This window comes from Filicampus tigris, chromosome 9 (genome assembly GCF_054856515.1).
Source record: "Filicampus tigris isolate MCC_2025a chromosome 9, RoL_Ftig_1.0, whole genome shotgun sequence".
NCBI classification, from domain to species: domain Eukaryota; kingdom Metazoa; phylum Chordata; class Actinopteri; order Syngnathiformes; family Syngnathidae; genus Filicampus; species Filicampus tigris.
The window spans coordinates 18,954,097-18,981,700 of record NC_141225.1 but is presented as its reverse complement, the minus strand read 5'-3'; the positions used below and the strand labels follow the sequence as shown (position 1 = coordinate 18,981,700).

At 43.0% G+C, this 27,604-nt stretch overlaps 2 protein-coding genes across 6 annotated transcripts; one reads left to right on the top strand and one right to left on the bottom strand.

Annotated features, from left to right (window-relative positions):
- Nucleotides 1-131: 131 nt before the first annotated feature.
- LOC147142408 (transforming acidic coiled-coil-containing protein 1-like) lies at nucleotides 132-27,604 on the bottom strand. 4 transcript variants are annotated; one of them, XM_086041818.1, is made up of 14 exons: nucleotides 27,460-27,604; nucleotides 10,529-10,635; nucleotides 7,224-8,607; nucleotides 6,754-6,789; nucleotides 6,434-6,497; nucleotides 5,408-5,600; nucleotides 5,238-5,293; nucleotides 4,016-4,129; nucleotides 3,865-3,941; nucleotides 3,749-3,792; nucleotides 3,439-3,602; nucleotides 3,244-3,350; nucleotides 2,515-2,635; nucleotides 132-1,570 (listed from the first exon to the last, which is right to left on the bottom strand). In XM_086041818.1, the coding sequence occupies exons 1-14, from the start codon at nucleotides 27,477-27,479 to the stop codon at nucleotides 1,505-1,507; spliced, it is 2,553 nt and encodes an 850-aa protein (XP_085897944.1). In that variant the 5' UTR covers nucleotides 27,480-27,604; the 3' UTR covers nucleotides 132-1,504. The 4 variants fall into 4 exon arrangements, with proteins under 4 accessions (XP_085897944.1, XP_085897943.1, XP_085897940.1 ...); XM_086041817.1 differs by lacking the exon at nucleotides 27,460-27,604 and adding an exon at nucleotides 23,742-23,921; XM_086041814.1 differs by lacking the exon at nucleotides 27,460-27,604 and adding an exon at nucleotides 11,931-12,443.
- On the top strand, nucleotides 15,061-23,389 carry aggf1 (angiogenic factor with G patch and FHA domains 1). Of its 2 annotated transcripts, none has more exons than XM_086041820.1 (16): nucleotides 15,061-15,190; nucleotides 15,275-15,339; nucleotides 15,507-15,698; nucleotides 16,786-16,885; nucleotides 16,966-17,171; nucleotides 17,357-17,485; nucleotides 17,995-18,186; nucleotides 19,035-19,452; nucleotides 20,378-20,480; nucleotides 20,614-20,665; nucleotides 20,738-20,839; nucleotides 21,536-21,701; nucleotides 21,817-21,896; nucleotides 21,967-22,094; nucleotides 22,177-22,276; nucleotides 22,808-23,389. In XM_086041820.1, the coding sequence occupies exons 3-16, from the start codon at nucleotides 15,513-15,515 to the stop codon at nucleotides 23,054-23,056; spliced, it is 2,211 nt and encodes a 736-aa protein (XP_085897946.1). In that variant the 5' UTR covers nucleotides 15,061-15,190; nucleotides 15,275-15,339; nucleotides 15,507-15,512; the 3' UTR covers nucleotides 23,057-23,389. The 2 variants fall into 2 exon arrangements, with proteins under 2 accessions (XP_085897946.1, XP_085897945.1); XM_086041819.1 differs by having other exon boundaries at nucleotides 17,354-17,485.

Below are 27,604 nucleotides of genomic sequence, written 5' to 3'. Positions count from 1 at the left end.
GAGTAGGAAAAGGCGTAGTTTTTACCTTTAAAAGCAAAAGTTAGTATCTGCAGGAGCACAGAAGCACTGACGGCATGTTTGGCAGTTGTGCTAGTAAGTAATCACTCAACTGTTCATAAATTAGCTGGGAGTAAAACAGCAAACATGAACTTTTTATTCAGGAATGCACAAAATATACCATACAATTTGAGTATACAGTACTACTATTTCATATACAAATATTCATATTTGCATCATGTATAAAATGTACATGCTGGATTTTTACGTTCAAAACAAACTTCCCCGCGACCGAACATCATTTGTCAATATTTTGGCAATAGGTTGTGCTGAAAGGAGCAGAGCATCCGTCACATTGCCGCGCCTGAGAATGCCATCAGTGCTGGAACACGTTCGAACTGCAAATTGACGTTGTGTGCAATCACAGCATGGGATGGAAATGTGAGACGCTCACTTTGGCCACAAAGAGACGACTGCATGAGGAACTGCACGGAAAGACATTTTTCGCTATTTACAAAGTAGACGCAAGAAAGGCACACCTTATTTGGATAATAGATCAATAGTGGAAAACATGGTAGCGAGAAAATCTTCCGATACATGGCACATGGTTCGGAAAACGATTGTACTTCCAAACTTGCGTGAAAGCGGCCGCGCGGATGATTCGCTTCCCGACTGCTCGTTTTTAAATGATCCCACAAATGTTGCTAGCGTAAAGCTCATGATGTCACTACTCGGCAAATGTGAAACTACACACACTGCAGCACGTGAAAAGACTTGATGTATCAATAAAACAAGCAACATTTTTTTTTTAAATGCAGTGAATTACATATACAGGTGCATCGCAAAAAATTTGAATATTTCAGAAAAATATTCAATTGAAAAAATAAAACTTAATTATATTCAATAAACACACATGAAAATGCCATTTTGGATTCAAATGTCTTATTTCTGTATTGAATGTAATAATCTGATTTTTTGAGATGGTTAATTTTTTTCTCACCGTTACCTATCATAACATTATAAAAAAACAAACCATGAAATATTTTACTGTGCGTGTCATTAATAGTTTCAATTTTGGAATGATTGAAATTCAATTTTCTCTTGATATTGTAATTTACGGAGATGCACCTGGAGTTCATAGACATGGGGGGAAAATCAATAAAAGTCAACTTCATTAAAAAATTGAACATACAATAGTCACTATGAATGAAAAGCTCGGCAAGAAACTACAAACCCACTTCCGCTCAGGCACTCACAGATCATGACTGTATTTCCAATTATTGTGTGACATCCTTCATTTCCATAGCGATATCGTTTTTTTTGCCCACAATAGTCAATAAATGGTGACTAAAATACCACGTGCCTCATTTTTGTGCTTGAACAATGCTCGAGTTCAATATTTGAGTATGAGGTATGCAAACATGTCCAATAACTACTCCAGATACCCGAAGCATGTTGATGTGCACATACAATGCTTTGTGTGCTCTCTAAAAAGACAACTTGAAACTTATTCCGTTCCCAATTTGGCAATCAGCTCATCGCAGATCTTTGTGAGCTCCTCAATCTCCTGATTCTGTGGAGACAAAACGAATGTTATTAGTAACACTTGGGAACACAATTTTTGACATCTGTTTTTAACTCATTTTTTGGGTACGGAATCCAAAGCTGAGCTCAAATTTTCCTCTATCACGACATGTTTTTGAGCTATAGGATCCCCGTTTCTTAGAAATGTGTGTGTATCTAATTAAAACACAGATGGAATAGTTACAAGCTTTAAACACAAAAACAACAACAACGTAAAATTTACAACGGAATGCCCATGGCTACAAGGGTAAGAGAAAAGCCAGGACTTATCTTGGATTACTTTTGAAATGAGCATGCCAATTTTAGTTTTGATCAGAATAAAAAAAAAAAAAACTCAACACATTGTTTTTTTCAAATTGCTCCCCAGTGTAATAGACAAACTTTTCATCAGGCTGTTGTTCATTAAACTAAATACTGCCCCCTTGTGTTAAACAAATGAATCGTTTTTGTAGTTTTTCAAAGTGGTTACGTAACTGCAGTTTTGCAGATTAGGAACAAAAGGCAATGTTTAAAAATAATGACAATAATATAATAAAGTTAAATAAAAATAAAAGCAAAGTTTTCACAAGTGGGAGATGATCTTATTACTAGAATTTTGTCAAAAGATGTAAATGTGTCGTAAAAAACAAAAGGCCCTTCCACGCCGATGCCATCAAGCACGGAAATATTTTTTTTCTATAGTTTATTCATAACTCCAGTCTGTCATTACAATTGAATGTAAATCTAACGTAAATCAAGTCTAATCTTCTTAACCTACCGTAACACAGTAATAAAGTCATGATTACAGTAAATATTTGATTGAAAAAAAAAAAAAACTCTAGCTCATAAATATAAAACATCATACCGGTTTACAATTTTAACAACGATTTCCCCCATAGCCAATCGGATGCTCTTCTCTCCAAAGTTAACATCCAAATATTGCCTGTGCCGCACCTTCTGAAGGACGGCTCTCTCGAGCGAGTCCACCTTCATCTGCTCCTTCCTCAGGCTGGCGTTGAGTGCGACGCCCTCCGCGTTGGCCTTGGAACGCACCTGCGCTATCTCCTCATTGGCCCTGTCACGGCATGTACGACAACGACACACATGCGCGGCAAAAGGAAAACATTAGCTAACATACACGCTCAGACTGAATCTGAGCCTATTATCAAACAATCAAGCAATTTTTACTAAACAACATACAAAATCAGCACAAACAAAATATAAATATTACTTTGTAGGGGTGAAAATATCCGCCTATAAGTGTTTTGTTGTAACTGCTACGAACACTAATTGCTAATAAGGCAGCCCTCGATTTACAAAAATCAGAGAAAAACATCAATTGCGTAATAATTTGGAACGCAATGTACTTGCCTACACGCGTGTGTGCGGCATCAATTTCAAATGTAAATTCCTTGCCGCCCTAAAGGTAGTTCTCAACTCATTCACCGCCATTGACGAATTTATTTGTCTTTTCACAGTCCAGCTATTCAATCCCAGGAACGTATTTATATGTTTTTCACATTTTTTTTCCCCCCCAACGTTAAGGTAAAAGAGAGCCTGAAAACGCCTGGCAGTGAATTGAGTTAAAAGCGCGACTCTGGCGTTAACATTCTGACTCTTTGTCGGATGAAACGCAGCTGGCATCAACAAATTCCCGCCGACGCCATTCAACATGAATCTCACCGATCCAGTTTCTCCTCGGCGTGCACTTTGAGGGTTTGGTACCGCTGCTCCTCCTGCTTGATGCGAGTCAGGTAGTCCTGGGCGCATTTCTTCAGTACCTCCTCATTCTGGAGACACAAGCAGAGGGGAGACGCGCTGACGCGGGGTTGCGCCACTCAACAATACGTACACGGTGACGTTCAAAGCGCGACTGACCTTCTTGAAGCCCTCCAGGACCCCCTTCATGTTTTCATACCTCCTGAAGAGGTCAGCGAAGGAGCGCTCCACAGAACCGAGGTCGGCCAGGGCCTGGTCCCTCTCCATCGTCAGCTGTCTGACCGACTTACTGCAGGACAGCGTCTTCTGCTCCTGCTCATCCTCTGTAACAAAGGCGATGATATCGCTGACTTTATTCATGAGTTGACGACAACGGTGACATCGCAGAGAGAGGCGGGGCACCGTTTCCGGGCCTGCCGTGCTCGCAAAAGCAATATGAACAAGCAACCACCAGGTGGCAGTGACTCACCAATCATCTGGGTAACTGTCTTCTCGTACTCTGCAACGATTTTCCTGTCAACACAAGCATACAATGTGAGCAGTGTAAGTTATTTTTCAATACTTGGCTGGATTTGCGCTTGGTACCTCATCTCTAAAACCTCAGCTCTGCTCTCCTCGTATTTTGACTTCCACTCGTTCACCTCGATCTCTTTCGTGATGATCTGACGGTCAGCGACAAAGGGCATGAGGAGGATGTGTGCGATTGCGATTGGGCACTCCGATGAGGGTGACGTACCTCCTCTCTGATGAGGGTCAGCACTGCAGCCTTGTCAATCTCAGTCAGGGAAATTTTGTCATGGGATGGGACCCCTGCGTCTGGATCACTGCTGCACATTGTTTGACTCTCACACTGGAAAAAATGTGATGGGGGGGGGGACAAGCATGACTTTTATACTGTACTTCTTCAATCCAAGTTTATCTCATTCAAAAGACACATAGGGGCTAGGGATCTGACGATTCACTCAAGCCCCGATTGGATTTTCGATTTTCAGTTCCCGATTTTCGATTCGATTTTTTTTTAAATCACTACCATGCTTGTCTCTGCGCGCTAGTGTGGTGCTGCAGCCATCCACAAACGCAATACGCAATGATGTTTGACGCAAGCACATAATTTGATCTACACATTCAAAATGTGGTATGCATCTTGAATGGGAAAAAAACTTAAAGACATAATTTCTTAGCACTCTAAATGAGTATATTCTAATCACCTAGGTATGTTGCCTTTTGTTAGGTGTTGCTGTATAGGATTTGTGAGTGCTGAGATGTCCGAGTTCGATTCAAATCGATTATTCGATTAATCGGGTTGAATCGATTTTCGATTAATCGTTACACCCCTAATAGAGGCTGTCATAAACAGTTGAAAGCTGTCCAGAGGCATACACGGACCGTTTACAACCACGTATTTCTAAGCATCGCTGTAAACCATTTTCCATTTTCAATCCATCTTATCTTGTTCAGAGGTGCGGGAAGCTCAAGTCTATCCCAGCTGATCGCACGCTACCAGCGCCAAAGTTAGGCGAGGGAACCATGACACCGGCAGTATAATGATGTACTATTCAGATTCATGTTCATATTTCAGATCAATACCCCGGGACTTTTTGTGATACATTTGCAATATAATGGCGCTCAAATTTGCATTGATTCGCATATTCAAATATTTTCCGAGCCTCCGTGCGCAAGCATGTTTGTCTTAGACAAACGCCGGAATGGGTAGAAGCGAGTCGATGCTACCAGCATAAAAGAGAGTGACACATCTCAACGTGGTCTTTTGATCTGAAACAAACATGAAGGGAGAACATGTTTAACTCATTCACTGCCAGACATTTTTGGACCCTTTATTTTGAAATAAAATATCAATCAATTTCAATAATAAGTATTTTGAACGGCTGGAGTGTGAAAAGACAAATAAATACGTCAATGGCAGCGAATGAGTTAAATGATGACTACATTTCACTTACTGTGTCATCCTTCACAAGACATGTGTCCTTCTCATCTTCATGAGCCGTAGTCGTAGCTGTGAATGGGAACATAACACTAGTCGTAAAACCAATGGCGCCTCATACATTGATGACTTTTGAATTCGTATTTTAAATTTGTGTCAGTCCTACTACTGAGCGTGTAAACTTACCATCTGCGACAGGCACGTCGTCAACTGTCTGTGTTTTGCCAAATGTTTGATTGCACTCGGACTCTCCTTTTTGCTGGTGCTCCTCTTGGGCTGTCTGCCCCATAATGCACGTGGATGCCAGCTTCTCCTCGTCAGTGGCGTGGTGAACGCGCTGCGAGATCTCTGGGGATGTAACCACCACCTCGTTCTCCTCCTGGGCACGGGGGGGGGGCGGTCGGGGGGGATTACTTTGTGACAATTTCACTTGCGTTCATATACAATGTTTAAAAAAAAAAGTTGTGTGAACTCAAAATTTCAAGACAACAAACTTGGATCAAATTTTAAGTTGGGCTATTCAACTACGGTAGACATTTTCATTTGTGCTTGTGAAAATTGACTTTCCCGCATTTCACAAAGAAATAAAGAGTTTACCGTACAGAACTGTTGTTTTGTCCCCCCAACTTAAAGAGGAAGTCATCCCCCCAAAAATGTTTGCAATAATACGTTCTATGCGTGATTGGTCGGTACCTGAGCCCTGAGCATCTGTGATGTCATTTTCAGTCGACAGAAGTGACAAAATGGCCGCCCCCTGAGATGACTAAAATGACTGCTTAACTTAATATTAATCAGAATGCCGTGTTTAAACTAGTGGAGGCGCAAAGAACATATTATTGAAAAGAACATTTTTGGGTTGACTTCCGCTTTAAAGATATAAGTAAAAACAACTCAGAAAATTGTTTTGGAGCTTTGTTGCGCTAGCTAACATGGTTGCCGTAAATGCTAATAATTGCAATTTTTAAGTTGCGCCAATTTAGATTACGGTTATGTATCCAGGTGTCCTAATACCTTAAGTGTAATTTATAACCACAGTGCTTGACATGACTGAGGTGTTTCTCTCAACAAATTGGGACCTCTGCCGATATAATCGAGGTGATCGTGTCCAAACAGCACGAGGGTGTGCGGAGTGCGTTTCTGAGCGTTTAGCTGCTAAATAATGAACGCTGTTGTTGAAACAGTTCGGCGCGCACTCGCAAATGATCAAATTACCTGCTTGCACATGTCCTGCGATTGCGATGGGCTCTCGTCACGTTTCTCGACTTTACAGGGATTCCTGTGAGACCAAAAAAAAAAAAAAACGTCGTACAAACGTGGTCATGAACATTTTGAAGTTCTAAGTAGAGCTCTTTGAGACTTAAATGTAACTCTATTAATTAAGATGCTTTGGGGATGGGGCAAATTGGAAAAACTCGTGCACGTGGCGATTTAGCTGCTTCGCATGCTTCTTTCATGACAACTGACCGACAGCGCTGATGTCCCGATGATATTGAAACGAAAAGAAAGCCGGCATCAATAGCGATAGTACTTACAACAGAAAACAGAGAAACTTGGCTTGTTCGGATGTCCTGAGGCCGACAGAAGTAGTTGGAAAGTGCAGATTTAGGGGTTGCGCAACATAAGAGAGACAGAAGGGTGAAGGATGGTTATTTGAATGAGGTTAGAGTTGGGGGGAAAGAAAAAGAAGAAGAAAAAAAAAAAAAAACGTGTGAGTGACTGAAGGCGTTTCTCTCGGCGCGGTAAATAACAAAAGCTCAACGCTTCCCAACAGCCGCAGCTACAAACACTTCCTACAGACTAAATATAAAATGGTTGAGGAATCACACCAATGACCACTATGCCGTGCTAAGTGCTTGGCATGTGTCCGAAGCATTATCTGCTATGCGACCTCCCCATGGGGTGACGTCAACAGCAATACGTTTAGCCTGAAAAGTGGGGGTAAACTCCAAAATTGACGTGTGCGATTGTGCCCGACGCCTCCACGTCATCTAGCGGCACTTACTTGGCTGTCCTCTCTTTGCTTTTCTTGCCGACCCGCCCAACTTTCTTCTCCCCCACCGGTTGCCCTGCTTTCGGTCTGCTTCCGTCCGCTTCTCTCTCGGGCCGAGCCGAGCAACCGGACGGGCCCTCGTTGCTCGGCGTGCTGGCGGGCTCGAAAGGGTCCGCGGGATGGTCCAACCTGTCCGGCTCGAAACTGTAGGAGCCTTTGGGGAGCACCGGAGAATTGCTCAAAGTGCTGTTGCTCCCAAATGGATTGAAGTCGGGGTCATCCCACTGACTGGGATCAAAGTTATATGTTCCTTTACTTGGGATGGGAACATCATCCGGGTCCAGAGGCACAGTGGTGTCCGCGGGTTGCGCAGTAGTCTCTGGCGCTTTCTCGGAAAGCGTTTCTGACGCTGCGGGTTCTGGTGCTGGTTCGCAGGGAGGCTCTGACACTTTGGGCCTTACTTGCTTCTTGACTTTCCGGCATGCCAGTTTCTTTGGGGGCGGTTTGCTGACCGCGCCCTCGTCTAGACCAAAGTCCAGCATCACGGCTTTTGCCTCCGAGTTGGGTTCTTCCGTCGCTGTCGCCGTGCCGCCCTCGGTCAGAGAGCTGCCGAGCGGCTCGGGTCGGGGGAAGGTTATCGAGCTGCGCGGCGGCGGAGAGTTCTGGATTTTGGATCCGCCACTGGTGAAAGGGTTGAAACTGTCGTCTATCTGGTCAGGGTCAAATTTATAGGAGGCTTTGGGTAGAGGAAGTTCCTGGTCCTCGTTGGATCGCGCATCCTCCCTCGGGGTCGGCTTTATTGACAAGGATGGAGGCTTCGTTTTGCGGGTTTTATTTTTGGAGCTGGAATCCGATTTTTTGGTGACACCGCTGTACTGTGGTTCTGAATCGACAAGAGGCTTCTCCGCTGCGCTCTCCGGAGCAGGGCCTGGAACAGCTTCAATGCTTTGGGTTGAGTTTGTTGCCGGAGCAGGAGATGAAGATGGGGCAAGATCCGGATATGGTTCTTTTAGCGAGGCGGGAATTGTGTCTCGGGATGGGACTGTGCATTTCACCACTTCTGGAACCAGTGCCTCTTCTCGGGGAGGTTCTGGTGGTGCAAATTGGCACGTCATCACTTCAGGAGCCAATATGTCTTCTCGAGTGGGTTCTGGCGGTGGAGCTGTGCATTTGACCCTTTCTGGAATCGACGTCACTGGGAATGACTCAGGAACAGGTTCGTAGTCTATCGGCTTTGACAAGCAGCCATTTTGTTGTGCTTCAAGGTGTTTGCCGTTCAATTCCAGAGGGTCTCGCATGGGGGCGGCTGGTTCATCCTGACCCATGTTGTGGAAGAGCAAATTCTTGTGATCACCGATTGGAGCTGAAACTATCAGCTGCTCTTCCTGATCCGCTTCTGAAAAAGATCAAATAAACATATTGTCACCTAGTTAAAATAACGGTGATATTTTGGGACCCCCCCCCCCCCAAAAAAAAAAATGTTAGGCTTAATTAACAAGCTCATGATGTTGGCCATTACCCCTGAAATGAAATGATTAACAATTTCATTAAAATCAGTATTTGGCAGTATTTGGTTCAGTTATTTTGTGTTTTCTGAAAAAAAAAAAAAAAAAAAAAAAAGTGAAAAAATGACAAAGGCCAATGCGAGTTTCTCCAATCAGATCAGACCTCAGATGTAGACGATATCTGATTGGTTCTCCGAGAACAAGTCACCAGGCTGCAGACAGTTCCATTTGCGGCTGTTGCTACGGTAATGTCTGGCGGTGAGATGAGGGCTGTGACATTTAAATCACTTCATAAAAACACCATAGATTATGTTGCAAAGAACAACGGAGAGAGAGCAGCCGCTTCCGTGGAGTCTTTGACTCCAAAGACACACGTCAACATATTTTTAGTGTGCCTGTCATGGTGGCCGTATGTAATATTATGTTGCTAGGAGACAACAGCCTGCCGGGTTTCTTCCACTTTTATTCAGCAGCAGCAGCAGCTTTTTTTTTTTTCCCACTTCTCATCGAAGCCCATGTCACGATCAGTCACGGGCACACCGACACATTGCAATGATGTCAAATAAGACTTTTTGAAAAAAAAAATAATCGTGAGCATTCCCATTAAAAAATACACAAATAATATTTGTCAGAAAGATATATTGATTTAGTAATATGTTTATTATTGTGGAGTATTATATCAAAAACGGTTATGAGTGCGATGCAGTTCAATTCTAATTCTGCTAACTACAACCACAATAATTTATTGTATTAAATTATATTTTAATGATTACTTATTTAACTATTGATTCAATTAAAACTGAAATCAAGCATTTTTAAAAATATTTTTACATCAAATATTTTTGAGGAATTTTACTTTTTTTTTAAAAATTAGTATTGCTACTTTAAAGATGTATAAAAACACTATTAGTATCGAATAAGAGCAAAATAAATGCATCTTTGTTTACAATTATTACAATCAAGAGTATGATGAATTTTAGTGTTGTACTGTTTAGAAAAAAAAAAAAAAAGAGAGTGAACAATTGTCAAGTTTGGACCATATAGAGATGAATACATACACAAACACGTGTGAGCTAGGAGGGAGGAGGAGGTTGTTGACTCATTCGGAAATTCTCTCCTAACATTGACTCTCGTCACTGTCTGAGCTTTGCAATTATAAAGAAATGCTGTTTGACTGGATTCCTCTTTTTTTTTTTTTTTTTTCTAAAAAAAGTCTCTGGCATTTACTGATCATTGACCGTTAGTGTGTTGCTTCAAAGTACTTTAGAAGGCAAACTCTGTGACGGTAGCCCCCCTATCTCACCCCCACCCCCATCAGTGAGCAACACAAAACAGGGTGAACTAAAGCTTTTGTTGAACCTGTTGAATTCCAGAGCAAAGGCGATTCCCACACTCTGTCACGGGCTTTGCCTCTTGGTGTTTCATATAGTGACAAGACTTCTGCCAACCCCACCTAAATATCCATCAACACTATTAATAGAAAGAAAAAATAACATGCGGCAAAAATCTACTGCACAGGGTAGAAAAAAAAGAAAAAAAACGTCAGCAGGTAAAAGGTAAATCCTTAATGGGAGCTGGAATGCAGTAGGCAGGTACATTCCTGACCCAGCCCGGCTGCGTGTGGATCCAATTACACAGAACTTGATCTGCGCATGGGTTCATAAACTGCGGTGAAGCTGATTTAAGTAAAGGTGCCATTGTTTGGTGGGTTTCAATGGTGACCTCTTTGATACTTCTACGGACATGCCAACGCACAACTGACTCAATTTCGAGAACGTCCTACTTTGCCTCCCAGCCTGTTCGTTCCCTCACCTGTTTTGTCGTCAGCGTTGTCACTCTCAAGCTCCCCCGGGATGGCCGGTGGGCCGCGGACAGGCGTCGCTGCCTCGGGAGTGTCGAAATGACTGTCTGAGTCAGAGCTGATGTAGCCGGAGCGGGGAAACAGACAAGAAAATAACTTTAGAATCATACCAAATCTGATAAAAATGAAAACAATCAAGACAGAGAGAATCAAGAGAACTGCACATTCATGTAACAATAATGAAAATACGAACCCTCCCATTTTTTTTCATTCTCTACCCAACTATTTAGCTGGGCTACCATGTTCCCCTATCTAACAGAAACCAATATCTTACCACCACCCTAAAACTAAAAAGCAATAATCAACCACATCTGCAAAACTGCTGCTGCTTCTTGGCATATACTGCAAACTTTTTTGGACCACTTTTGACTTGTTGCCATTGGTTGAACATTCAAAGCGACAATTACGGGGCAACTTTGTTCTAAAGTCTAAATCCACATGTTCAGAAGAGAGTTTCATTCTGCGCTAATCAATGTCTACGTCTGTACCATCTATCTACAATGATACTTAAAAGATGAAATGTTCATCATTTGCTCTTTCATCTTTGCCTCCGCTCATCAAGCCTGCCCCCAATGTAGCCCCCTTTAGCAAGCTTTTCAAGGTCCAAAAATGTAGATACTGTTTATGTTCCCAAGTTGTAAAATAGTGATACAAAAGCAGTACCGCCCCAGTGAGAAAACATTGCACCCCTGAAAGTACAGAAGCATATAGACAGGAAGCAAAATGCAGCACAGACAGAAAGAGGAAATAGGCTGACCTGCTGCCTTCCTGTCACAACACATTCAACACGATGCTTTCATTCCCAAAACATGAGCGTTTTAGTACAGTGTTGACACAGTAAGATGGCCCTTATCAATTTGACAGACTTGGTATGATCACCATCATGTTGATGTCACTCAACTGAAATAACTGCTCCACTCGAGGGTGCCATGGCCATTCCCACAATAGACACCTACTCCCTTTGTTTGTTCTCTTGAAAGAACATTATGAGAAACGGACTAAATCAATGCCACGACGCCCCAAGCGCGAGTCATGTTTGTGTGTGAGGCATCACACTTCTGTCAACACTGCTTACTTCTGTCGCACAAATGACTCCAGAGAAAAACATTGTGTTCAACCACATCCGAGCCAGGAATATATCCGCACAACACGACAATCTAACAAACGTGTCGTCTTCTGTAAGAAACGTGTTTAATATTTGAAATGTTTTTGTCTTCCTGAGAAATTCCCTCACCACCATTTCCCAAATTTTCCTGACACATGTCCACGCGCACACACACACACACACACACACACACACACACGTGTCAATGCACATCCCTCCCTGTCACAAGTGTCCAAACGAACACTTGCCTGCAGCCTTGAGATCTCTCCTCCTCCTCCTCGTCCTCCTCCTCCTCTTGATGTCCCCTCTGCTCGCTTCCCTCCTCCTCCTCCTCCTCTGCTCCTCGCACCGCCGTCCACGTCCATTTGGCCCATGACACAGGTGACAACCAAGACATCTCTCTTCTTTCCCCAGTGGGACTGTCGACTGGGCGTCGATTCGCTCACTTGGCAGCGATCCCTTTTGCTTCTTTTTTTAAACGTCCGTGTGCTCTCTTGTCATCCTATGAAGATGCTTTCCTCGCAAGGGTCCCCACCGGAAGGAACCATTTCTACCAAAGAAAGTGAAAGCTCTCCACCTCCACTCCCCCGTGCTTCTCTGATCAGCTGGTTCTCTAACTGCTCACAGTCTCTCCTCCTGCTAACCCCCCCTCCAACTTGCACAGCAGGCTGCACCACTGACTCTCAACCCGGGCGGGGGAGGCAGGAAGCTTTCAGTGCGGACGTTGATGTAGGTGTCATGACTGAGCTCCATGTGTTGCCCTGTGGTTGGAAAATGGTACAACCCATCAGTTAGCCGTTTCTCTCTGAAGCAGAAGGAGGAGGGAATCTGAAAACAAACAGTGAGGGAGGAGGAGGAGGAGGAGGAGGAGGAGGAGAAGGAGGAGCTCTAAAAGCAGGGGCACCTCGCTCGCTCGGTTAGGAATGTGCGAGCTGCACGTAAAAACCGTTTTTGCAACCCCCAAGCGGTTTAACAGTTAACTGGCTTTGCTGTCATGTGACAGTATCACCTCAATTAATGACACTTGACTGGATTCAGTTGGTCTGCGACTTTTATTTTGAACAGGGAGCCATCATCTTCAATGCACAACAAACTGTAGGTTGTGTTATTGTCTTAATTGCCCTGAAAAGACTGAATATAATAAAGGGACTTATGCCTTAGTCAAGATAGAAGACTTTATACGAAGAGGGAAATACATGGCATGTATTAAATGCCGTGGAAAGAAGTTGGATCAGAGGATGGACCACACTCCTCAGCCTCTGTGTTTTGTGGACTTGGAGAAGGCGTTCAACCGCGTCCCTCCGGGAGTTGTGTGGAGGGTGCTTCGGGAGTAGGCCTACGGGGTACCGACCCCTGATACGTGCTGTTTGGTCCCTGTATGTTAGAGTTTGGTCCGCATTGCCGACAGGAAGTCGGATTCGTTTCCATTGAGAGTTGGGCACCACCAAGGCTGCCCTTTATCACCGGCGATTCTGTTGATAACCTTCAGTTGGAAAATGGTGGAGTGCCCTCTCCGGGTCAGGGATGAGATCCTGCCCCAAGTGGAGGAGTTCCAGTATCTCGGGGTCTTGTTCACGAGTGAGGGAAGAACGGAACGGGTGATCAACAGGTGGATCGGTGCAGAATCTAAAGTGATGCAGCCTCGATGGCAGAAGATTTGCTTTCCTCGACTATGGCCTATACTTGGTCGTATTACGAAGGAACTCATTTTTACATTTAAATGACTATTACAAATGTTCAAATATTATAAAACATTGCCTGTGCAGTTAGTATTATTATGGAGGCAACATAATGGAAACAATTGGAAATCGTGAAATGACTAATCAAATGTTTATGATTTTCTGTAGGAAAAAGGTATTGTGAATTTGAACAAATCTGAGGTTTACGTGCCAGAAAAAAAATGTGCTTAACCTCAGATAGTTCACTGTAATAAGCAATTTATTAAATCAATACCAAGCATTATCAAGCGTCTGAGTAAATATACATGCGCTACATTTAAACCATCAGGCATGATTTGGCCATGTAAGGCAGCTGCGCACAAGTTTCCATCCCTGAGCAGAGGCACACGTGGCTCATTTAGAGGTTCCACATTGGAGCACAAAGGGTGGAGTTTGTCTTTATTTACTGTCTGGGTTTGCAGAGGCATGCAGATGGTTTTAAAGCATTCGTCTGGGGGTTGTAATTACTGTCTAGTAAGAAGAAAACACTTAAACTAGAAAGTTAGGATCAATTTGTGACTTCATTTTGGGCCCAGTTCTTTTGTGTCCGGGATAGTCATAACAGAGGAGAGCTTCCGAAGCGGTGCTTGTCTTCTTGTCTAAAAATGGCATCGATAAACATTAGGTGCTAGCATAAAGAAACTGTGTGCGCCTCCGGAAAAAAAAAAAACCTTGAAGGCTGTGTTACTGCCCTGCTGCAGCCAGCTGAGATCTGCCAAGAAGTCTGGAGCTGCACAAAGATCTGTACACAACTCAAAAAAGGCTCACATTTCAAATTCTGATACGGTGGGAGGAACCTGCACAGTATTTTCAGAAAAGAGTCTCAGCAGCTGAAAGGAAAAACAATCTGACCTTCTCTCAATTATGAAGTTTTCTTCAGTAGAAACAACTTAAACTCTGCCTGAGGCAAACAGTAACAAATGACATATTTATGATAAGTTGCTTTTAGGCTTGCATTATAGTGATAGCCTTCTCACTAAATCCACAGCAAATGTGCACAAATTATGAGTACAGGCCTATACAGTATTTTTATACTGTAGCATAAAACGGTTTCATTTTTGGGACAATAGTCGCTCTTTTCTGTGTAGTTAAAATAAAAATAAAAATGGACACACAGAAATGGCCTGACATTGGAAAAGAGACAGTTAAGGAGCCAAAGATAATTTTAGGAAAATTAGACCTGAAAAGAAAATGGGGAAGAAATGAGTCAAAATCCAAGGAATGCTGCGTGGAACAAGTGAGGTTGTATTTTTTCAGAAAGTTAAAAAAAAATTGACTTCTAAAGTGATCAAAATACCACTTTCCGGTCCCTTTTTAACAAGATAACGTACAGTATAGGAATTTTTTATTTTGCCGGGCAGTCAAAAAGAAGAAGGTGTATGTACCCAGTGACCTCTAGTGGTAACAGATTAACATTACTACAAGTATCAGGCATGGTGCCTCATGATCCGATGAGATGACTGCCGTTTGCTGTTATCCCCCTAAAGTGATGTAGAAAGCGTCATAAGATTATAGTTTATAACCCAACACACATTTTGACTCAGCAAACCAGAGATGCTTTTCAAGAATTTAAGATTACGTAACTGCAGTTTGTAAAATTAAAGATAACAGTAAAAACTTTGCTCGACAGATGGCGACAAAGCCCTTGTAATATACGTCAAAGTATGAGGGCGGAAACGGAAGCCTGCCAACCCCGAAGAAGAATAGTTTCCGGTGTGGGTGGTTTGTTTTATGGTAGTTAATGGCGGTCGCGTACAGCGTTGTCTGTCAACATCCCCACGGTTTTAATTGTAACTGTCTAATTGTAATCAAACATGTACTCGGGTGTGTTGGGAATGCGGGGTAGTTACAAGATATTTATGTTCAACTTTCAGGTTGGCTCATGTGCCGTGGTGCTTGGAAATTCACGGTTTAAGGCGAGGCGAAAACGACGTAAACGGTGAGACTTGGCACATATACAAACAGTATTTTGTGTCGTCTTTTGAATTGCGTCATAATTACGTGCTACTGTCCCATCTTTTTACATACACTATTCATACATTTTTCACGAGTTGTTGTTTTTTGTTGCCCACGTGCACGGTGCAAATACAATCATTTTCGTTCCAGCTGAGCATGGAGGACGAAGAAGGAGAGAAAGACAGCGTGTGTCAAGTAGCCGAGCTCCGTCTTCAGGTGGAGTCGTTGAAAGAAGAGCTGAAGGAGTGCAAAGTTGAGCTGGCTAAGTTGCAGAAGCAACTGAGTCATTCCGAGAGACTGCAGAGGAGCACAGAGGGCTACAACGAGGATTTGAGGAAACAGGTCCGTATTTGACTAATGCACTCTCATGATATCCCGTTCAACAGCTGTCAAAAATCAGTTTTTATTGACACTAGCAGAGATACTTAATTTCCTTTTTTTTAAATTATTATTATTATTGTGACTGTAGAACCCCACTACATCACCAACAGACAGGTGAACTAGTACTGTATGTGTCCAGGTTGTCCTCGGTTTAAAGTGGATTACCGTTGCCACGGCAGCAACATTACCCAAATAGGTACATTTGTAGCAAAACACTGTAACCGTATTGCAAAGTCGTAATTAATAACAGTTAATATTAATACAAAAACATTCATCCAGACCAGTGATTCCCGACCACTGTCATTCAATTTAATTTAAGTGGTACAGAAATGTACTCCAATTAATGTATAATTGTTCATCAATCAGTGCCATCGACATATACTCACAAACAGAACAATAAATGCTCTTCTACTAGATGGGTTAAGGTACATTTAACTTGCACAGGTGTTGCCAGTCATTCAACAGAATGATACCTTTGTGTTCAACTAAACAGGACCAAATGAGTAAGTATATTATATATATATATTTTTTGGCAGTATAAAACATACCGGTAATTGATTATTAAACATTTGTCATTTCGGTGCTGTAAATCTTTCTCAAGCAATTCCTTATGGAAGGATTTAGCCTGATGCACAATAAAAGGTATACAGTGCGATGAAAAGATGGTTGCTCAATTAAGTGGCTCAAACTTAAATTATGAAATATAAAAAAAAGCAAGAATGTAAATTTGGCCGACAGTCACATAGTGGCCGCAGGCCACCGTTAATGTAGAACACCATGGTAAATTATGTGTCTTGGCTTGGTAAATGGGGAAACACTGATCTGGAATATAAACAAATAAAGTGAAAAACATCAGAAAGCGAGTATGCCTTCCAGTGCGACGAGACAAGGGTGACTACAGATATTCTTAGACGCTGCGCATACTAATTTGTGCTCCGCTCGTGACCTGAAAATTGCCTAAGTCTGGACCGTGGGAAATGAGGACCCATTTGTATGGTTTTGCTGCTACAAACATGCAATGTTTTTATTTACATCTATCCAATTACAGGTGGATCAACTGAGTGCAGAGATTCACGAGTGGAAGAAAAAAAATAAAGACAAAGCTCACACTGAAACACAGACGGAAGAATACGTTTGGACTGAAACAGGTGTTGTTTATGATTTTACTTAGTAATTGGCCAATCCCTAATGATTAGTAAATGGTCTCTAATGTTCTCTTTCTTTCCAGACTATTATAACTACTACTACGGCGACTACAATCAGAATGCCGCGGCCGCGGACTCCCAGGACAGTCTGGCGTCCACTCAAGCGGTGGATGCGGCTGGTGGAGGTGACTCGGCAGAGGTTGCAACAGTGGAGCCGGCAGATACAACAGCAGCCACAGCTGCAGATGTGTCTGCTCAACCTGACAGCAGTGTGGCAGCCACAGCAGAGGTGTGTGTGTGTGTGTGCGCGCGCGCCTTAAGAGAGGTCACTCAATTTAACTTTACAGGTTTTCTCAAAAACAATCCCATTTAGGGTTAACAAGGCCCCAATCGACTACTGCAGCATTATAATGTAATTTTAAGGTTTTTTTTTTATTTTTTAGTACGCATGTACATCCTTGTGTCTCTCAGCAGGGCGATGCAGCATCCATTGCTGACATGTTAAGAGCTACCGCTGAGGAGGCCATGACGCAGACTGGCTTTGTCTTTGACGAGACAACTGGCATGTACTATGACCACAGCACTGGCTTCTATTATGACTCGGTTTGTGAACATTTTCTCTGTCTGGATTTACAATGCATGGTTCGAGTGACCCAATTAAGATTTTTGTCAGTACTGGCAAAGTTGAGACATTCTGTATGTCATGAAAATAGAAAAAAAAACACGTCCGGTATCTTGATCGGGATCGGTCGCCTTCCAAACATGGCTAAAAATCTGGTGTGTATCTGGGATGCGCCGATGAAATGTGACGTAAACGCATACATGGCGTATACTCCGTGAATGTAAGTGTAACATATTTAAATAAAGCAGATTGGTGACGTAAATATACACTTGCGTTAGGTCAACGGATTGTTTCATGTCTTCTGTTAAGGTAAGCAAAGCCATATCAGGTATGTTTCACTTATGTAATGTAAATAGACAGAAAAAAAAATCATCCATAGTAATTAAACTGGAATTGGGTGCACGGACCTGCAGGGTAAATCCAGCCTCTGTCATGAACACATTACACCTTTTGGTATGACTCATTTGGTCCTGCGTGATTCTCGCCTCAGGTCAGCCAGCTGTACTATGATGCCAGCACAGGCATTTACTACTGTTATGACGCTGAAAGTGGACGCTACCAGTTTCATTCCAAAATTGAGCTTACTGCTGTGCAGACTGGCGACCAAGATGATTGTATGCCTGAAAAGAAAGGCAGATGGTTCAAGAGAGGCGCAAAGAAATCCTCACTGTACAGTGATAAGGTAAGTGACAGACAGATTTATCATTCGGGCACATTAATTACGAGTTGACTGCTGGCTTTAGAGCGACCACTGCAAACCGACTGTTTACTTCCTTCGTAATTTATTTCGGTCTCAGTCTTTAAATGCATGCTGTCTTCCCAGTGTGTCAAAATGTGAGGCTAGCTGACTAAAAGACCATTCCTCCGACCCAGGTGCACGAGCTGACTAACTCGTTGGCTAATATGAAGATTTTCTCAAACTGGAACACTGCTTGCCATAGAGGTACACATTTTCAATAACCAACACATTGCCACCATTAGAAATATTTCACCTCTAAATCTAAACATCTAAAAATGCGTCATGAATTTCCTCAACAAGACACACATTTTCATAAGCAGCAACATTTGTACAAGCAATGCTTTAAACAGTCTTGTTAGTGGCAATGACAAAGATGCTGTTCTCCTTATTTGTACCCCGTCTACCATCAACATTCATTCTTAAAATATTTTAAGGTTAATTAAGTACGTATAGCTGCTTCACTCGAGAACAATCTTCAACAGTTTTTTTTTATATCGGCGTCATATTAATGTGGACAACCAAGTTACCTTCTGGATAAGTAGAATTCATGACAAGAATGTAAAAAAAAATGTCATACTCCCATCACCTTAGCTTTTAAATCGGGTTTGCAAAGGTGAGGCTATCCTTCCGTACACGTTCATAAACTTGAGTCCTGTAGTGAACTGCCTTTGAAGACTGAGACTGAATCCATTCAAAATGTTGTGCCAAAATCACTTGGGATCTCCAAAGCCAGCAGCGCTCCTATCAGTGAACACCGTTAGACGATCTAATTGCTAAATGTATAATGGCAGGAGTACACATATGATGAGGTCAAGTCGGAGGAAGAAGAACACCAATCAAAGCGCAGTACAGAATCCCGAAAAACGAGACGACGATCTCGTAGCCCCGAGCCGCGAGAAAGAGACTCCAAGCGGCGGGGGGAGAGGGACAAGTCGTCCTCCAAAAGAAAGAAGCATAAAAGTGGCTCGAGCCACGATGAGAAGAGAAGGTCAAAGAAGAAAAAGAAGCGATCCAAGTCGTCGTCGCGCAAGAAGGAGCGCAGCTCGCCAACTCGGAGCGATAACTTGGCGGGTAACAGCGAGGCTGAGGAGGGGGAGCTCACGGAGTCAGAGAAAGAGCAGTGGGAGTCTCCACCTTCTCTGTCGCCCTCGCGGAGCTCCCCCTGCAACCACAGCCCCGAGTCCGAGATGGAGACTCAGTGTCGGCCAGGTGAGCTGGCAGCGAGCTGCAACAGCGCTTGCGTCCAGGACCTTCAAAGGGGAAGTCAACCCACGCATATTTTTTTCAAGAATATGTTCCATGCAGGCCCACTAGTTGAAACGAGGCAATATGATTCATATGAAAAATGAGTTAAAGCAGCAAAATCCACCCGTTTTTAGCCATCTCCGGTTTGCGGCCATTTTGTTACTTTTGTTGACTGAAAATCACAGACCCTCAGGGCTCAGGTGACGACCAATCACGGCTCACCTGCATTCTGAAGCTGAGCTATGATTGGTCGTTATCTGAGCCCCGAGGGCGTGGGATGTCATTTTCAGTTGATAGAAGTGACAAAATGGCCAACCCCAGAGATGGCTAAAAACGGGTGGATTTTGTTGCTTAACTGATATTCCACAAACGCAATATTAATCCGAATGTTGTGTTTCAACTAGTGGGCCTGCATAGAACATATTCTTAAAAAATATATGTTTGGGTTGACTTCTGCTTGAAGTCCATTTTAGAGGAACCAGGAAGACCTAATGAGTGAGGTCGGGTCACCCGTCACTTGGGGACTCACACTGTCCATCCGAATTTAGTGATGTATGAAAATGTTAAGATGGAATATGTTACGTCTGTCAGGATTAAGCTCTTAAAAAAACACTTTTAGGAAATCTCTACAAAAATGCAAACTTAAATGTAACACAACTTGGCAGGATGTGAGAAAGTTCTGTGAACTTTTATATATTGGGTAAACATGCACAAGTTACATTTTCTGCATGCTGTGGTTCATGACAAGCAGTGACGAAGCGGAGCAATTCGTCCCTAGAATAATAACAAGTGCCCCATTTAACCACTTCATTAGTTGTTTTTTTTTTTTTTCAAAATCCTTCTAAAATCTCACATAGCACTTGACATTTTTATTTTGTTATTGTCACAGAGTTGTGGCCGCCCTGTGTGAGAGTCACCGTGGTCCGGTCTCCGGTGCTGCAGGTTGGCACGTTGTTTATCATCACAGCTGACTCGGCAGCCACTATTGGCAGGTTTGTTCGGTCTTCTTAACAGTTGAGAAATAATCATCGCTCAGATTTTAAGCAAATCCCAAGAAAGGCGTGAACCTTGTAAAAAAAGAAATGAATAAAAAAAAAAGAATAATATTTGCCCTGTGTGTTGCAGAGAGAAAGACATGGACCATGCAATTCGGATACCAGAAATGGGAGTCAGCAAGGTATGGTTCTGGTTTTTGAATGACTGTGATTTCCAAGATGAAAATGTTTGACAATTGTTTGGTTGGTTCTAGTTGCATGCCGAGGTGTACTTTGACCAGCAGCAGCAGAGCTACATGCTCGTGGATCAGGGCAGTCAGAACGGAACGGTTATCAACGGCAACAGAATCTTACAGGTGCAGTGTTTCCCCGCCACCACGGCCCCACTAGATTGCAACGTTTTTTTTTTCGCGGAATGTTCCTACTTGTCTATCACGGAAATCCTCGCAGTGTCGCACAAATCTGTGGTCCGTAGCCGTCGTTTTTCATGGAGTTTTACAGTGAACATGGCAAGACAGACTTTTAGTTAGCCCTGTCGCGAATAGCGAAAATCTGCGAGCAATTTATGCCACACAAAGGTTTGTAATTGCATGTAGATGCCACAAGATGGCAGTAAAGCACTTTGTCTAAGGCTGCGGCCTGACTAAATGAAGTTCCTCACCTCAGTTCAATGCAGTTGCTTGGCATCTAGACTTAGATCTTGCCTGAGCACGAATACAGCGAGTAAGTGAGCGTTTCAGAAAATTGGAGGTAGTTTACCCCCAAAATCATCAAACTGAGAATATGTGTCGGTTAATGTATTTAATTACTTTCATATCCTCACTGACAGTATTTTCTATACATTTTATGCTTTCAACTTTTGTTGTGTTCGCATACATTAACAATGTGTTTACTATTAAAAAAAAAAAAAAAAAGTTGAAATGTGTTGAAAGTGTGAGAGAGGCTCGGAGCGGTACAACTATTGGAAATAGTTGCCTGGAAAGTGAATGAATGGGTTAGGGTTTCTTTTTTTCAATGGCAGCAGAGAGTGACTTGTTCTCTGTTGCGCACAGCCCAAAACCAAGTGTGAGCCACACCCACTAACCCACGGCGACGAGGTGAAGATGGGGGACACGGTGCTGTCCTTCCATATCCATGCCGGGACCGACACCTGTGATGGCTGTGAGCCCGGCCAGGTGATGGCTCACCTCAGCAAACACAAGCGAGAGGAGACACCAGGTGAGTGTGTTTTCTTTTTTTTTTTCCTAGAGCGCCTTTCTTTTTGTTTCAAATCAGCAGCCTTGCATCCAACATGATGCATGTCCATTTCTTTTCATCTCTGTATTGCCCACAGGGCCAACTCTATCCAAAGAGGATAAAGAGGTGCTGCGACAGAAGGAGCTCAAATCGATGAAGGCCAAATATGGCCTCCAGGTAAAAGTTGCTAAATAGATTTGACCATTTTCAGTTAGTACGCCATTTAATCTGCTTCTCCCGTCAACAGAGTAATGAGTTTGAAGAAGGCAAAGCCCTGAGAAACCCAAAGTACAGGGACCGAGCAGAGTCTCGGCGCCAAACTGTGGGCAGCGAGGGTCTTTTCCAGCAAGATGACGCCCCTGCGTCTGTTCATGTGTAAGCGTAGTTTACAATAACCGACTGTAATATGCGGCGAACGAGGCTCCATGATTAATTTTTGTATTTTGTGCTCATAAAGGGAGATCAGCGAGGTCAATAAAGGACGGAAGATGCTGGAAAAGATGGGCTGGAAGAAAGGAGAAGGATTGGGCAAAGAGGGAACTGGAATGAAAGATCCGGTGAGATATTTTCTAAAATAGCAAGATTATGTTCAACTCGACTTTCCATCAAAAATACAATTGCGAATACTATGGTTGAGCCAGTGTTGTGCTCAAACCAGTCTGAGACGCAAGTCAACCCCAGATGTACTCGGATTAAAAAATATTGATAACGTTATAGGAAGTAACGGTGAATAATATGTTACAAGGTCAATCTGTTGCCACATCCTTTAAATTAAAATGTTAATCACTTTTCTTTTTCACGTATTGCAAAAAAATAAATAAATAAGGTCATCTGTTCGTCTGTCAGGTGTTCCTAAATACGAAATCCTAACAGGCCACAACTACATTTTTAAATGAGTTGGAAGTCCATTTATCAAGGTTGGTCAGGCCACTTGCGATAATACTGTCATATTCAAAATAAATCTGTCCATTTTCTCAAAATTCTGCTACTGGATACAGACAATGTTGATTTTTTTTTTTTTTTTTTTTTTTTTACATTATTATTATTATTGTTTTTTTTTGTTTGTTTCTTTGTTTTTGTCCCTTCAGATTCAGCTTAAAATCCGTAAGGCCCAGTCCGGTCTGGGAGCGTGCGGGACCATGTCCGTGGACGACGCCTCTCTGACCAGATCCAAATCCCAAAAGAACTGGGAGAAAGCCCGTGAGCGATTTGCCGACTCGTGCCAGGTTGACATGCCGTCGCCCAAAACACAGTGCGCGTCCCCCAAAGCCTGGGTCAAAGCCGAGCCTGAGGCCTCGGACCCTCACGCTGCTATTGATCCGGAGACCCAAAGTTAATCAGAGCGGGCGGATTTGGATGAAATGAATTTGACCTGACACAATTCTGAAACGCTACACTGTGAAGCAAAGAACTCCGTGTGAGGGTCCAACCAGCTCCGGTGCAGTATTGCCACTGCGGCCGCCATCGCTCTGAGCAAATATTGACACACTGAGGTTCTATTTCTCGCAGAGAGGTCACACTGAGACAAACTGCACACATGCTCAGACTTATGAAATGATTGTTACACAAGTCCCACACATCACCCTAAAATGACCACGTATACTATTAGAAATAATGAACGACTGCTTTGTTTTTATTTTTCATGCTGCGCATAAAACCTTCATCACTTGTTTGGTTGTCTTTGTTTCAATTCCTCCCCATGACTTTTTGTCGCTGCTGGTGCTCGGGAAGATCACATGCGAGCGCATACTTGATAACGGTCAGCGGGTGTGATTCACGGCCATCTGTTGACAGTCTTATCTTTGAGCTGGTGTTTAGGGTGTGCGAATAGTCGCATGTGCACACTCAAAAACAGATCAGTATCACACACACAGCAGATTATACTGAGCTAGTTTAGTCATGTGACTCAAAGTCCATAAGAGTAATTCCCGTTGAAATACATGAATTGGTCATGCCAAGTAAGACGAGCAGAGTGTCAGAGGTTCAGCGCGATAAACAACAAGGTGACCAAAATCGACTCACGGGACACTGTTTTTGTGATTCCTGCTGCTGGCTTCCCCGATGCTCTTCTGACTTACTGCGCCTCCCATTTTGATCGCGCCGTTGTCCAACCAACATGAACGCAGCCTTCGGTTTTTCCTGACTTGTGCTTCTTGACGCCTCCAAATGCTGTTCTCAGAACTCTCTGACACTTGACAGGTGACTCGCTCCCTCCCTTCTTCCCTCCCCCCTCAAAACAATTGCTTTGCCGAGTCTCCTCCCTCATCTCAGCTGTATGCGCGGCAAATCAACAATCTGCTTACCGTACTGCTGTTAAACATGGGAGGGATCATAGCCAGAGTGGCATGACGGGCCTTGATGTGACTCACAAGATTAAAAGGGAATTTTTTTTTTCTTGTTTGATGATGTGGCCTGTGTCTTTGTCGGATCTGGATTGACCAGTTTCAGACACTTCTTGAGTTTTTCCCGAGACAATAGATCTGTGCTCTGTCAACTCTTTGGCCTCTTTGGAATGAATCATGTTCAACATTTAGGATGATTCCTTCAGGGCGACATCAGCTGATGCAGCTGTTTGATAGCCATCTTTTGCCGGCAGAGACAGTTTATCCGGGAGCTGTTGTGCAATCCGTGCAGTAGGACTGACAATGTAAAGAGGATTCACTTGACACCTCTCAAAGAATGTCTTCTAAGGCGGCTCCCCATGTCTGCTGGAGCACAAAGAATCATGGGGGCAAAAAAAAGGCACAAATCAGTATGCTTCACTTACATGTTGGGTTTTACAAACGACCTACAAAATCCCTCCCAGTGTGTTAAATCGAACAAAAAAGGACGCCTTGTTTGATAGCTTTGAGGACGGCAGGTCAGAGGTCGTCTAGAAAAACCAGGGTCATCCCTTCTCATACCACACATAGCGTCATATACACACCCAACCAGACAAGGTGGTCGTGCGAGACAAAGTAGACGAGCGTCTCCAGATAAACAGGTACGGAATGTCATCAGGGTGAACTGCATTGATTAGTTTAGCGTCAATGCTCAAAGGCATTCTTTTTTTTTAATCAGTAAACACTCGATGCTAATAAGCTCATCTAAATATATTTGACCTTTTATTTATATCTATATCAGCCAATGAGAGGCTAAAAAGTGTCCAGATACTTTTAACCATATAATGTTCATTTGACCACAAAGACAACTTGTCATCATTTCTGTGATTGCCGCGGCAAATGTTTTTACACTTTAAAAATCCCGCCAGGCATCCACGGCAATCACGGCCTGTGACGTTTGCCCATTCCATCGTCCCGCATCCACAGTGGCCTGACACGTGGCTGCCGGGAACGTAGTGTAAATGTTGCATAACACCTCCGGCGCTATGCTTCCCGGCTTTACAAAATCGAATGGAAAAAAAAAAAAAAGCTGGCTTGTCACCAAGCAGTTTTCAGCAAAATCAAGTACAGTATAATATACATCTGATGCTAATCAGCATGCTTACTGAGGTCATCAGCAATATTTTGATAACTGCACTTTGAGGTCAAACCTCAGAAGCTACTTCCTATTGTGAGCAGTGTGGAATGCGGCATACGTACAGTAGGTGTGTTCACAGCAGAAGTCAACATGTTTCCACCAGTGACCTCTAGAGTTGTGATTTGAAGATTTCACTTCCTGTTTTTTTTTTTTTTTATGCAAATGAATGCATGATAGGAAGCAACAATTCCTCTTCCTGAAGATGGCCATGAAAAGAAATCAAAAGGGGCACAATCTAGTTTGATTCACTCACTATTTCTCAACAATGCGCATTCATTCATGTTGGATTAAAAATATGAACCGAAACAAAACAACTGCTGGCTGGCCGATTTCAGCTCTTTAAAGACAGTGGACGTGAACAATAGTCTTCTGTTTACAATAAGGCCTATTGCAGCCACAGTGATCCTATAAGCATATTCTGGAATGAGTGACTAAAAAAAAAAAGTCATCATCACATTTTCCATGCAGATCCATTTCCACATCAGAAACAAACAATCCACAACATTGTAGGGAGCACAGCAGCACACTCAAAATAAAAACATACACTGAGCAAATTCTAACTGACAAGGAATTTGTAGTATTGATATGTTTTGGACCGCTTATATGAACCATGGTCAGTTTGTGTTCCAATATGGGAAGGGAGCATTCAAAAAAGCATGACAAAGCACACTCTGCAGCGTGGCCTCACAACATGGGCCACGTGGGCACTCACAGCCACCAAATGATGACAAAAGCCTACAAATAGAAGGGGGCGGGGTGAGGTTTCTGCTGTCAATGCAAAACCAAATCCTGAAATAATACGTTATGTGCGTTTATCCAATGCCCGTTTTAGTGTTCTAAGATTACTGTGTGTGAATTGTGTTTGAGGGCCCTAAATACGGTATTATGACTGTTCTTATTATGCCATTATTTGTACTTGTGCTTCCTCACTCGGGTGGCGGGCGCGATAGAGCCTCGTTAAAACTATCGAGTCTACAGCAGGGATGGCCAACTTAAATGATGAAGGTCTTGGGGGGCCACATCAGATCACACACTTCCTAACTAGTTGTTACGACAAAAATCCCATTTTAAATATGAACAAAATCATGCAAAATATGTGCTCTTAATATATATTGACGAATGGTGCCAAACTGCAAGTTTCGAAGGGTCCATTGTAATGGAGGAAACATTTTATAATTTCACACCCCCACAAATTGTTTTGTTTTTTTTTGTCCAAAATGATTTCAAATTGCAAAAATCTATATTTAAAAAATGTGTGTAGGGGGATTAATCAAGAGGCCACTCAGACTGTGCTCGCCAGTTGGCCATCCCTGGTCCATAAGCATCAAGTCTACAGAGAATTCAGCACTTGAATGCGTGAGGTGGAGAGGAAGTGGAGAGGGGAGGGGGCGGGGGCGTGGCGGTTTAAAGCTTCTTAGGTCACATGTTCTCAAACTTTTTTTTTTTTTTTTTTTTTTTGCTAAGAGGAAACGATTTTCATTCCAGCTACATTCCAGTGACAAATTTTGTTTATACCTACAGCCCAATAGAACCTTGATATATTTTGGGTGCAAATAAGTGTGAAACAGTAAAGCGTGGCACCTAACTGTAAAATCTGCTTGCAATGTCATGCATGAACAGCACATTCACAACAGATATTCTTGTTGCACTATACGTATGCACCTACGGCTACTGTGGAAAAGTTCCCACCCTTGGCCTTTGCTGCTGTGAGTGAGCGAGTGTCTCCGGGCCTCAGGGTGTGTCTCCCTGTGACCTCATCCTCCCAGAAAAGCCTCCAGAAACCTCAGAGACACACTCGCCCACATGATACAGTCACACTTTGCCTGTTCATTTCACAAGAGCATCTGTATGTGTGTATGCCAGAAGAGCATCCTGTTTACACAGCCTGACTGGAACCCGCACCAGCCATCAGACAGCCATTGTTAAAGCTCCACTGCACTTTATGTCTCTGTAGTTACCTGTCAGTGTACGGTCAGCTGATTTACAGACACACGCATGCACACACCATAAACTGGGTCAACCAGTCACGGGACTTCAAGCTTAATGAAAAGAAGCTTTGTGTGAATTGAAAACAAACACAAAAGCTCCCCCACACTCATAAAAACATTACAAACAGTACATAGTGCTGATGCCCAAAAGTGATCACATCAGGACCAGAAGCCATCACATTTTTCGTCTGTAGCAGAGTCAAGTGTCAGTGAGTACAGTGGGTGGGTCCTACCTTGGGTTGTCAGAGCACATCTGTTGTGAGGTTGTCTAGTCCTGGAAGAAGAAGAAATAGATGTTAAGTCCTCGGTGTGAGCTTCCGCCAGAGTTGAGCTAGTGAGTGCGTAGTGGAGCTCGGTCCATGTGGCTGCAAGGGAAAA

Bases quoted from the DNA above. Each gene is read 5' to 3' on its own strand.
- LOC147142408 (XM_086041814.1), bottom strand. From the start codon at position 12,079: ATGTCTTGGTTGTCACCTGTGTCATGGGCCAAATGGACGTGGACGGCG. The intron at 5,601-6,433 runs GTAATTTGATCA...CCCCGTGCCCAG, and splicing joins CGCAGGACATGTGCAAGCAG to GAGGAGAACGAGGTGGTGGT. The intron at 3,603-3,748 runs GTGAGTCACTGC...CCTTTGTTACAG, and splicing joins GACAGTTACCCAGATGATTG to AGGATGAGCAGGAGCAGAAG.
- aggf1 (XM_086041819.1), top strand. From the start codon at position 15,513: ATGGAGGACGAAGAAGGAGAGAAAGACAGCGTGTGTCAAGTAGCCGAG. The intron at 17,486-17,994 runs GTTTGTGAACAT...TTCTCGCCTCAG, and splicing joins CTGGCTTCTATTATGACTCG to GTCAGCCAGCTGTACTATGA. The intron at 20,481-20,613 runs GTTTGTTCGGTC...TGTGTGTTGCAG, and splicing joins TCGGCAGCCACTATTGGCAG to AGAGAAAGACATGGACCATG.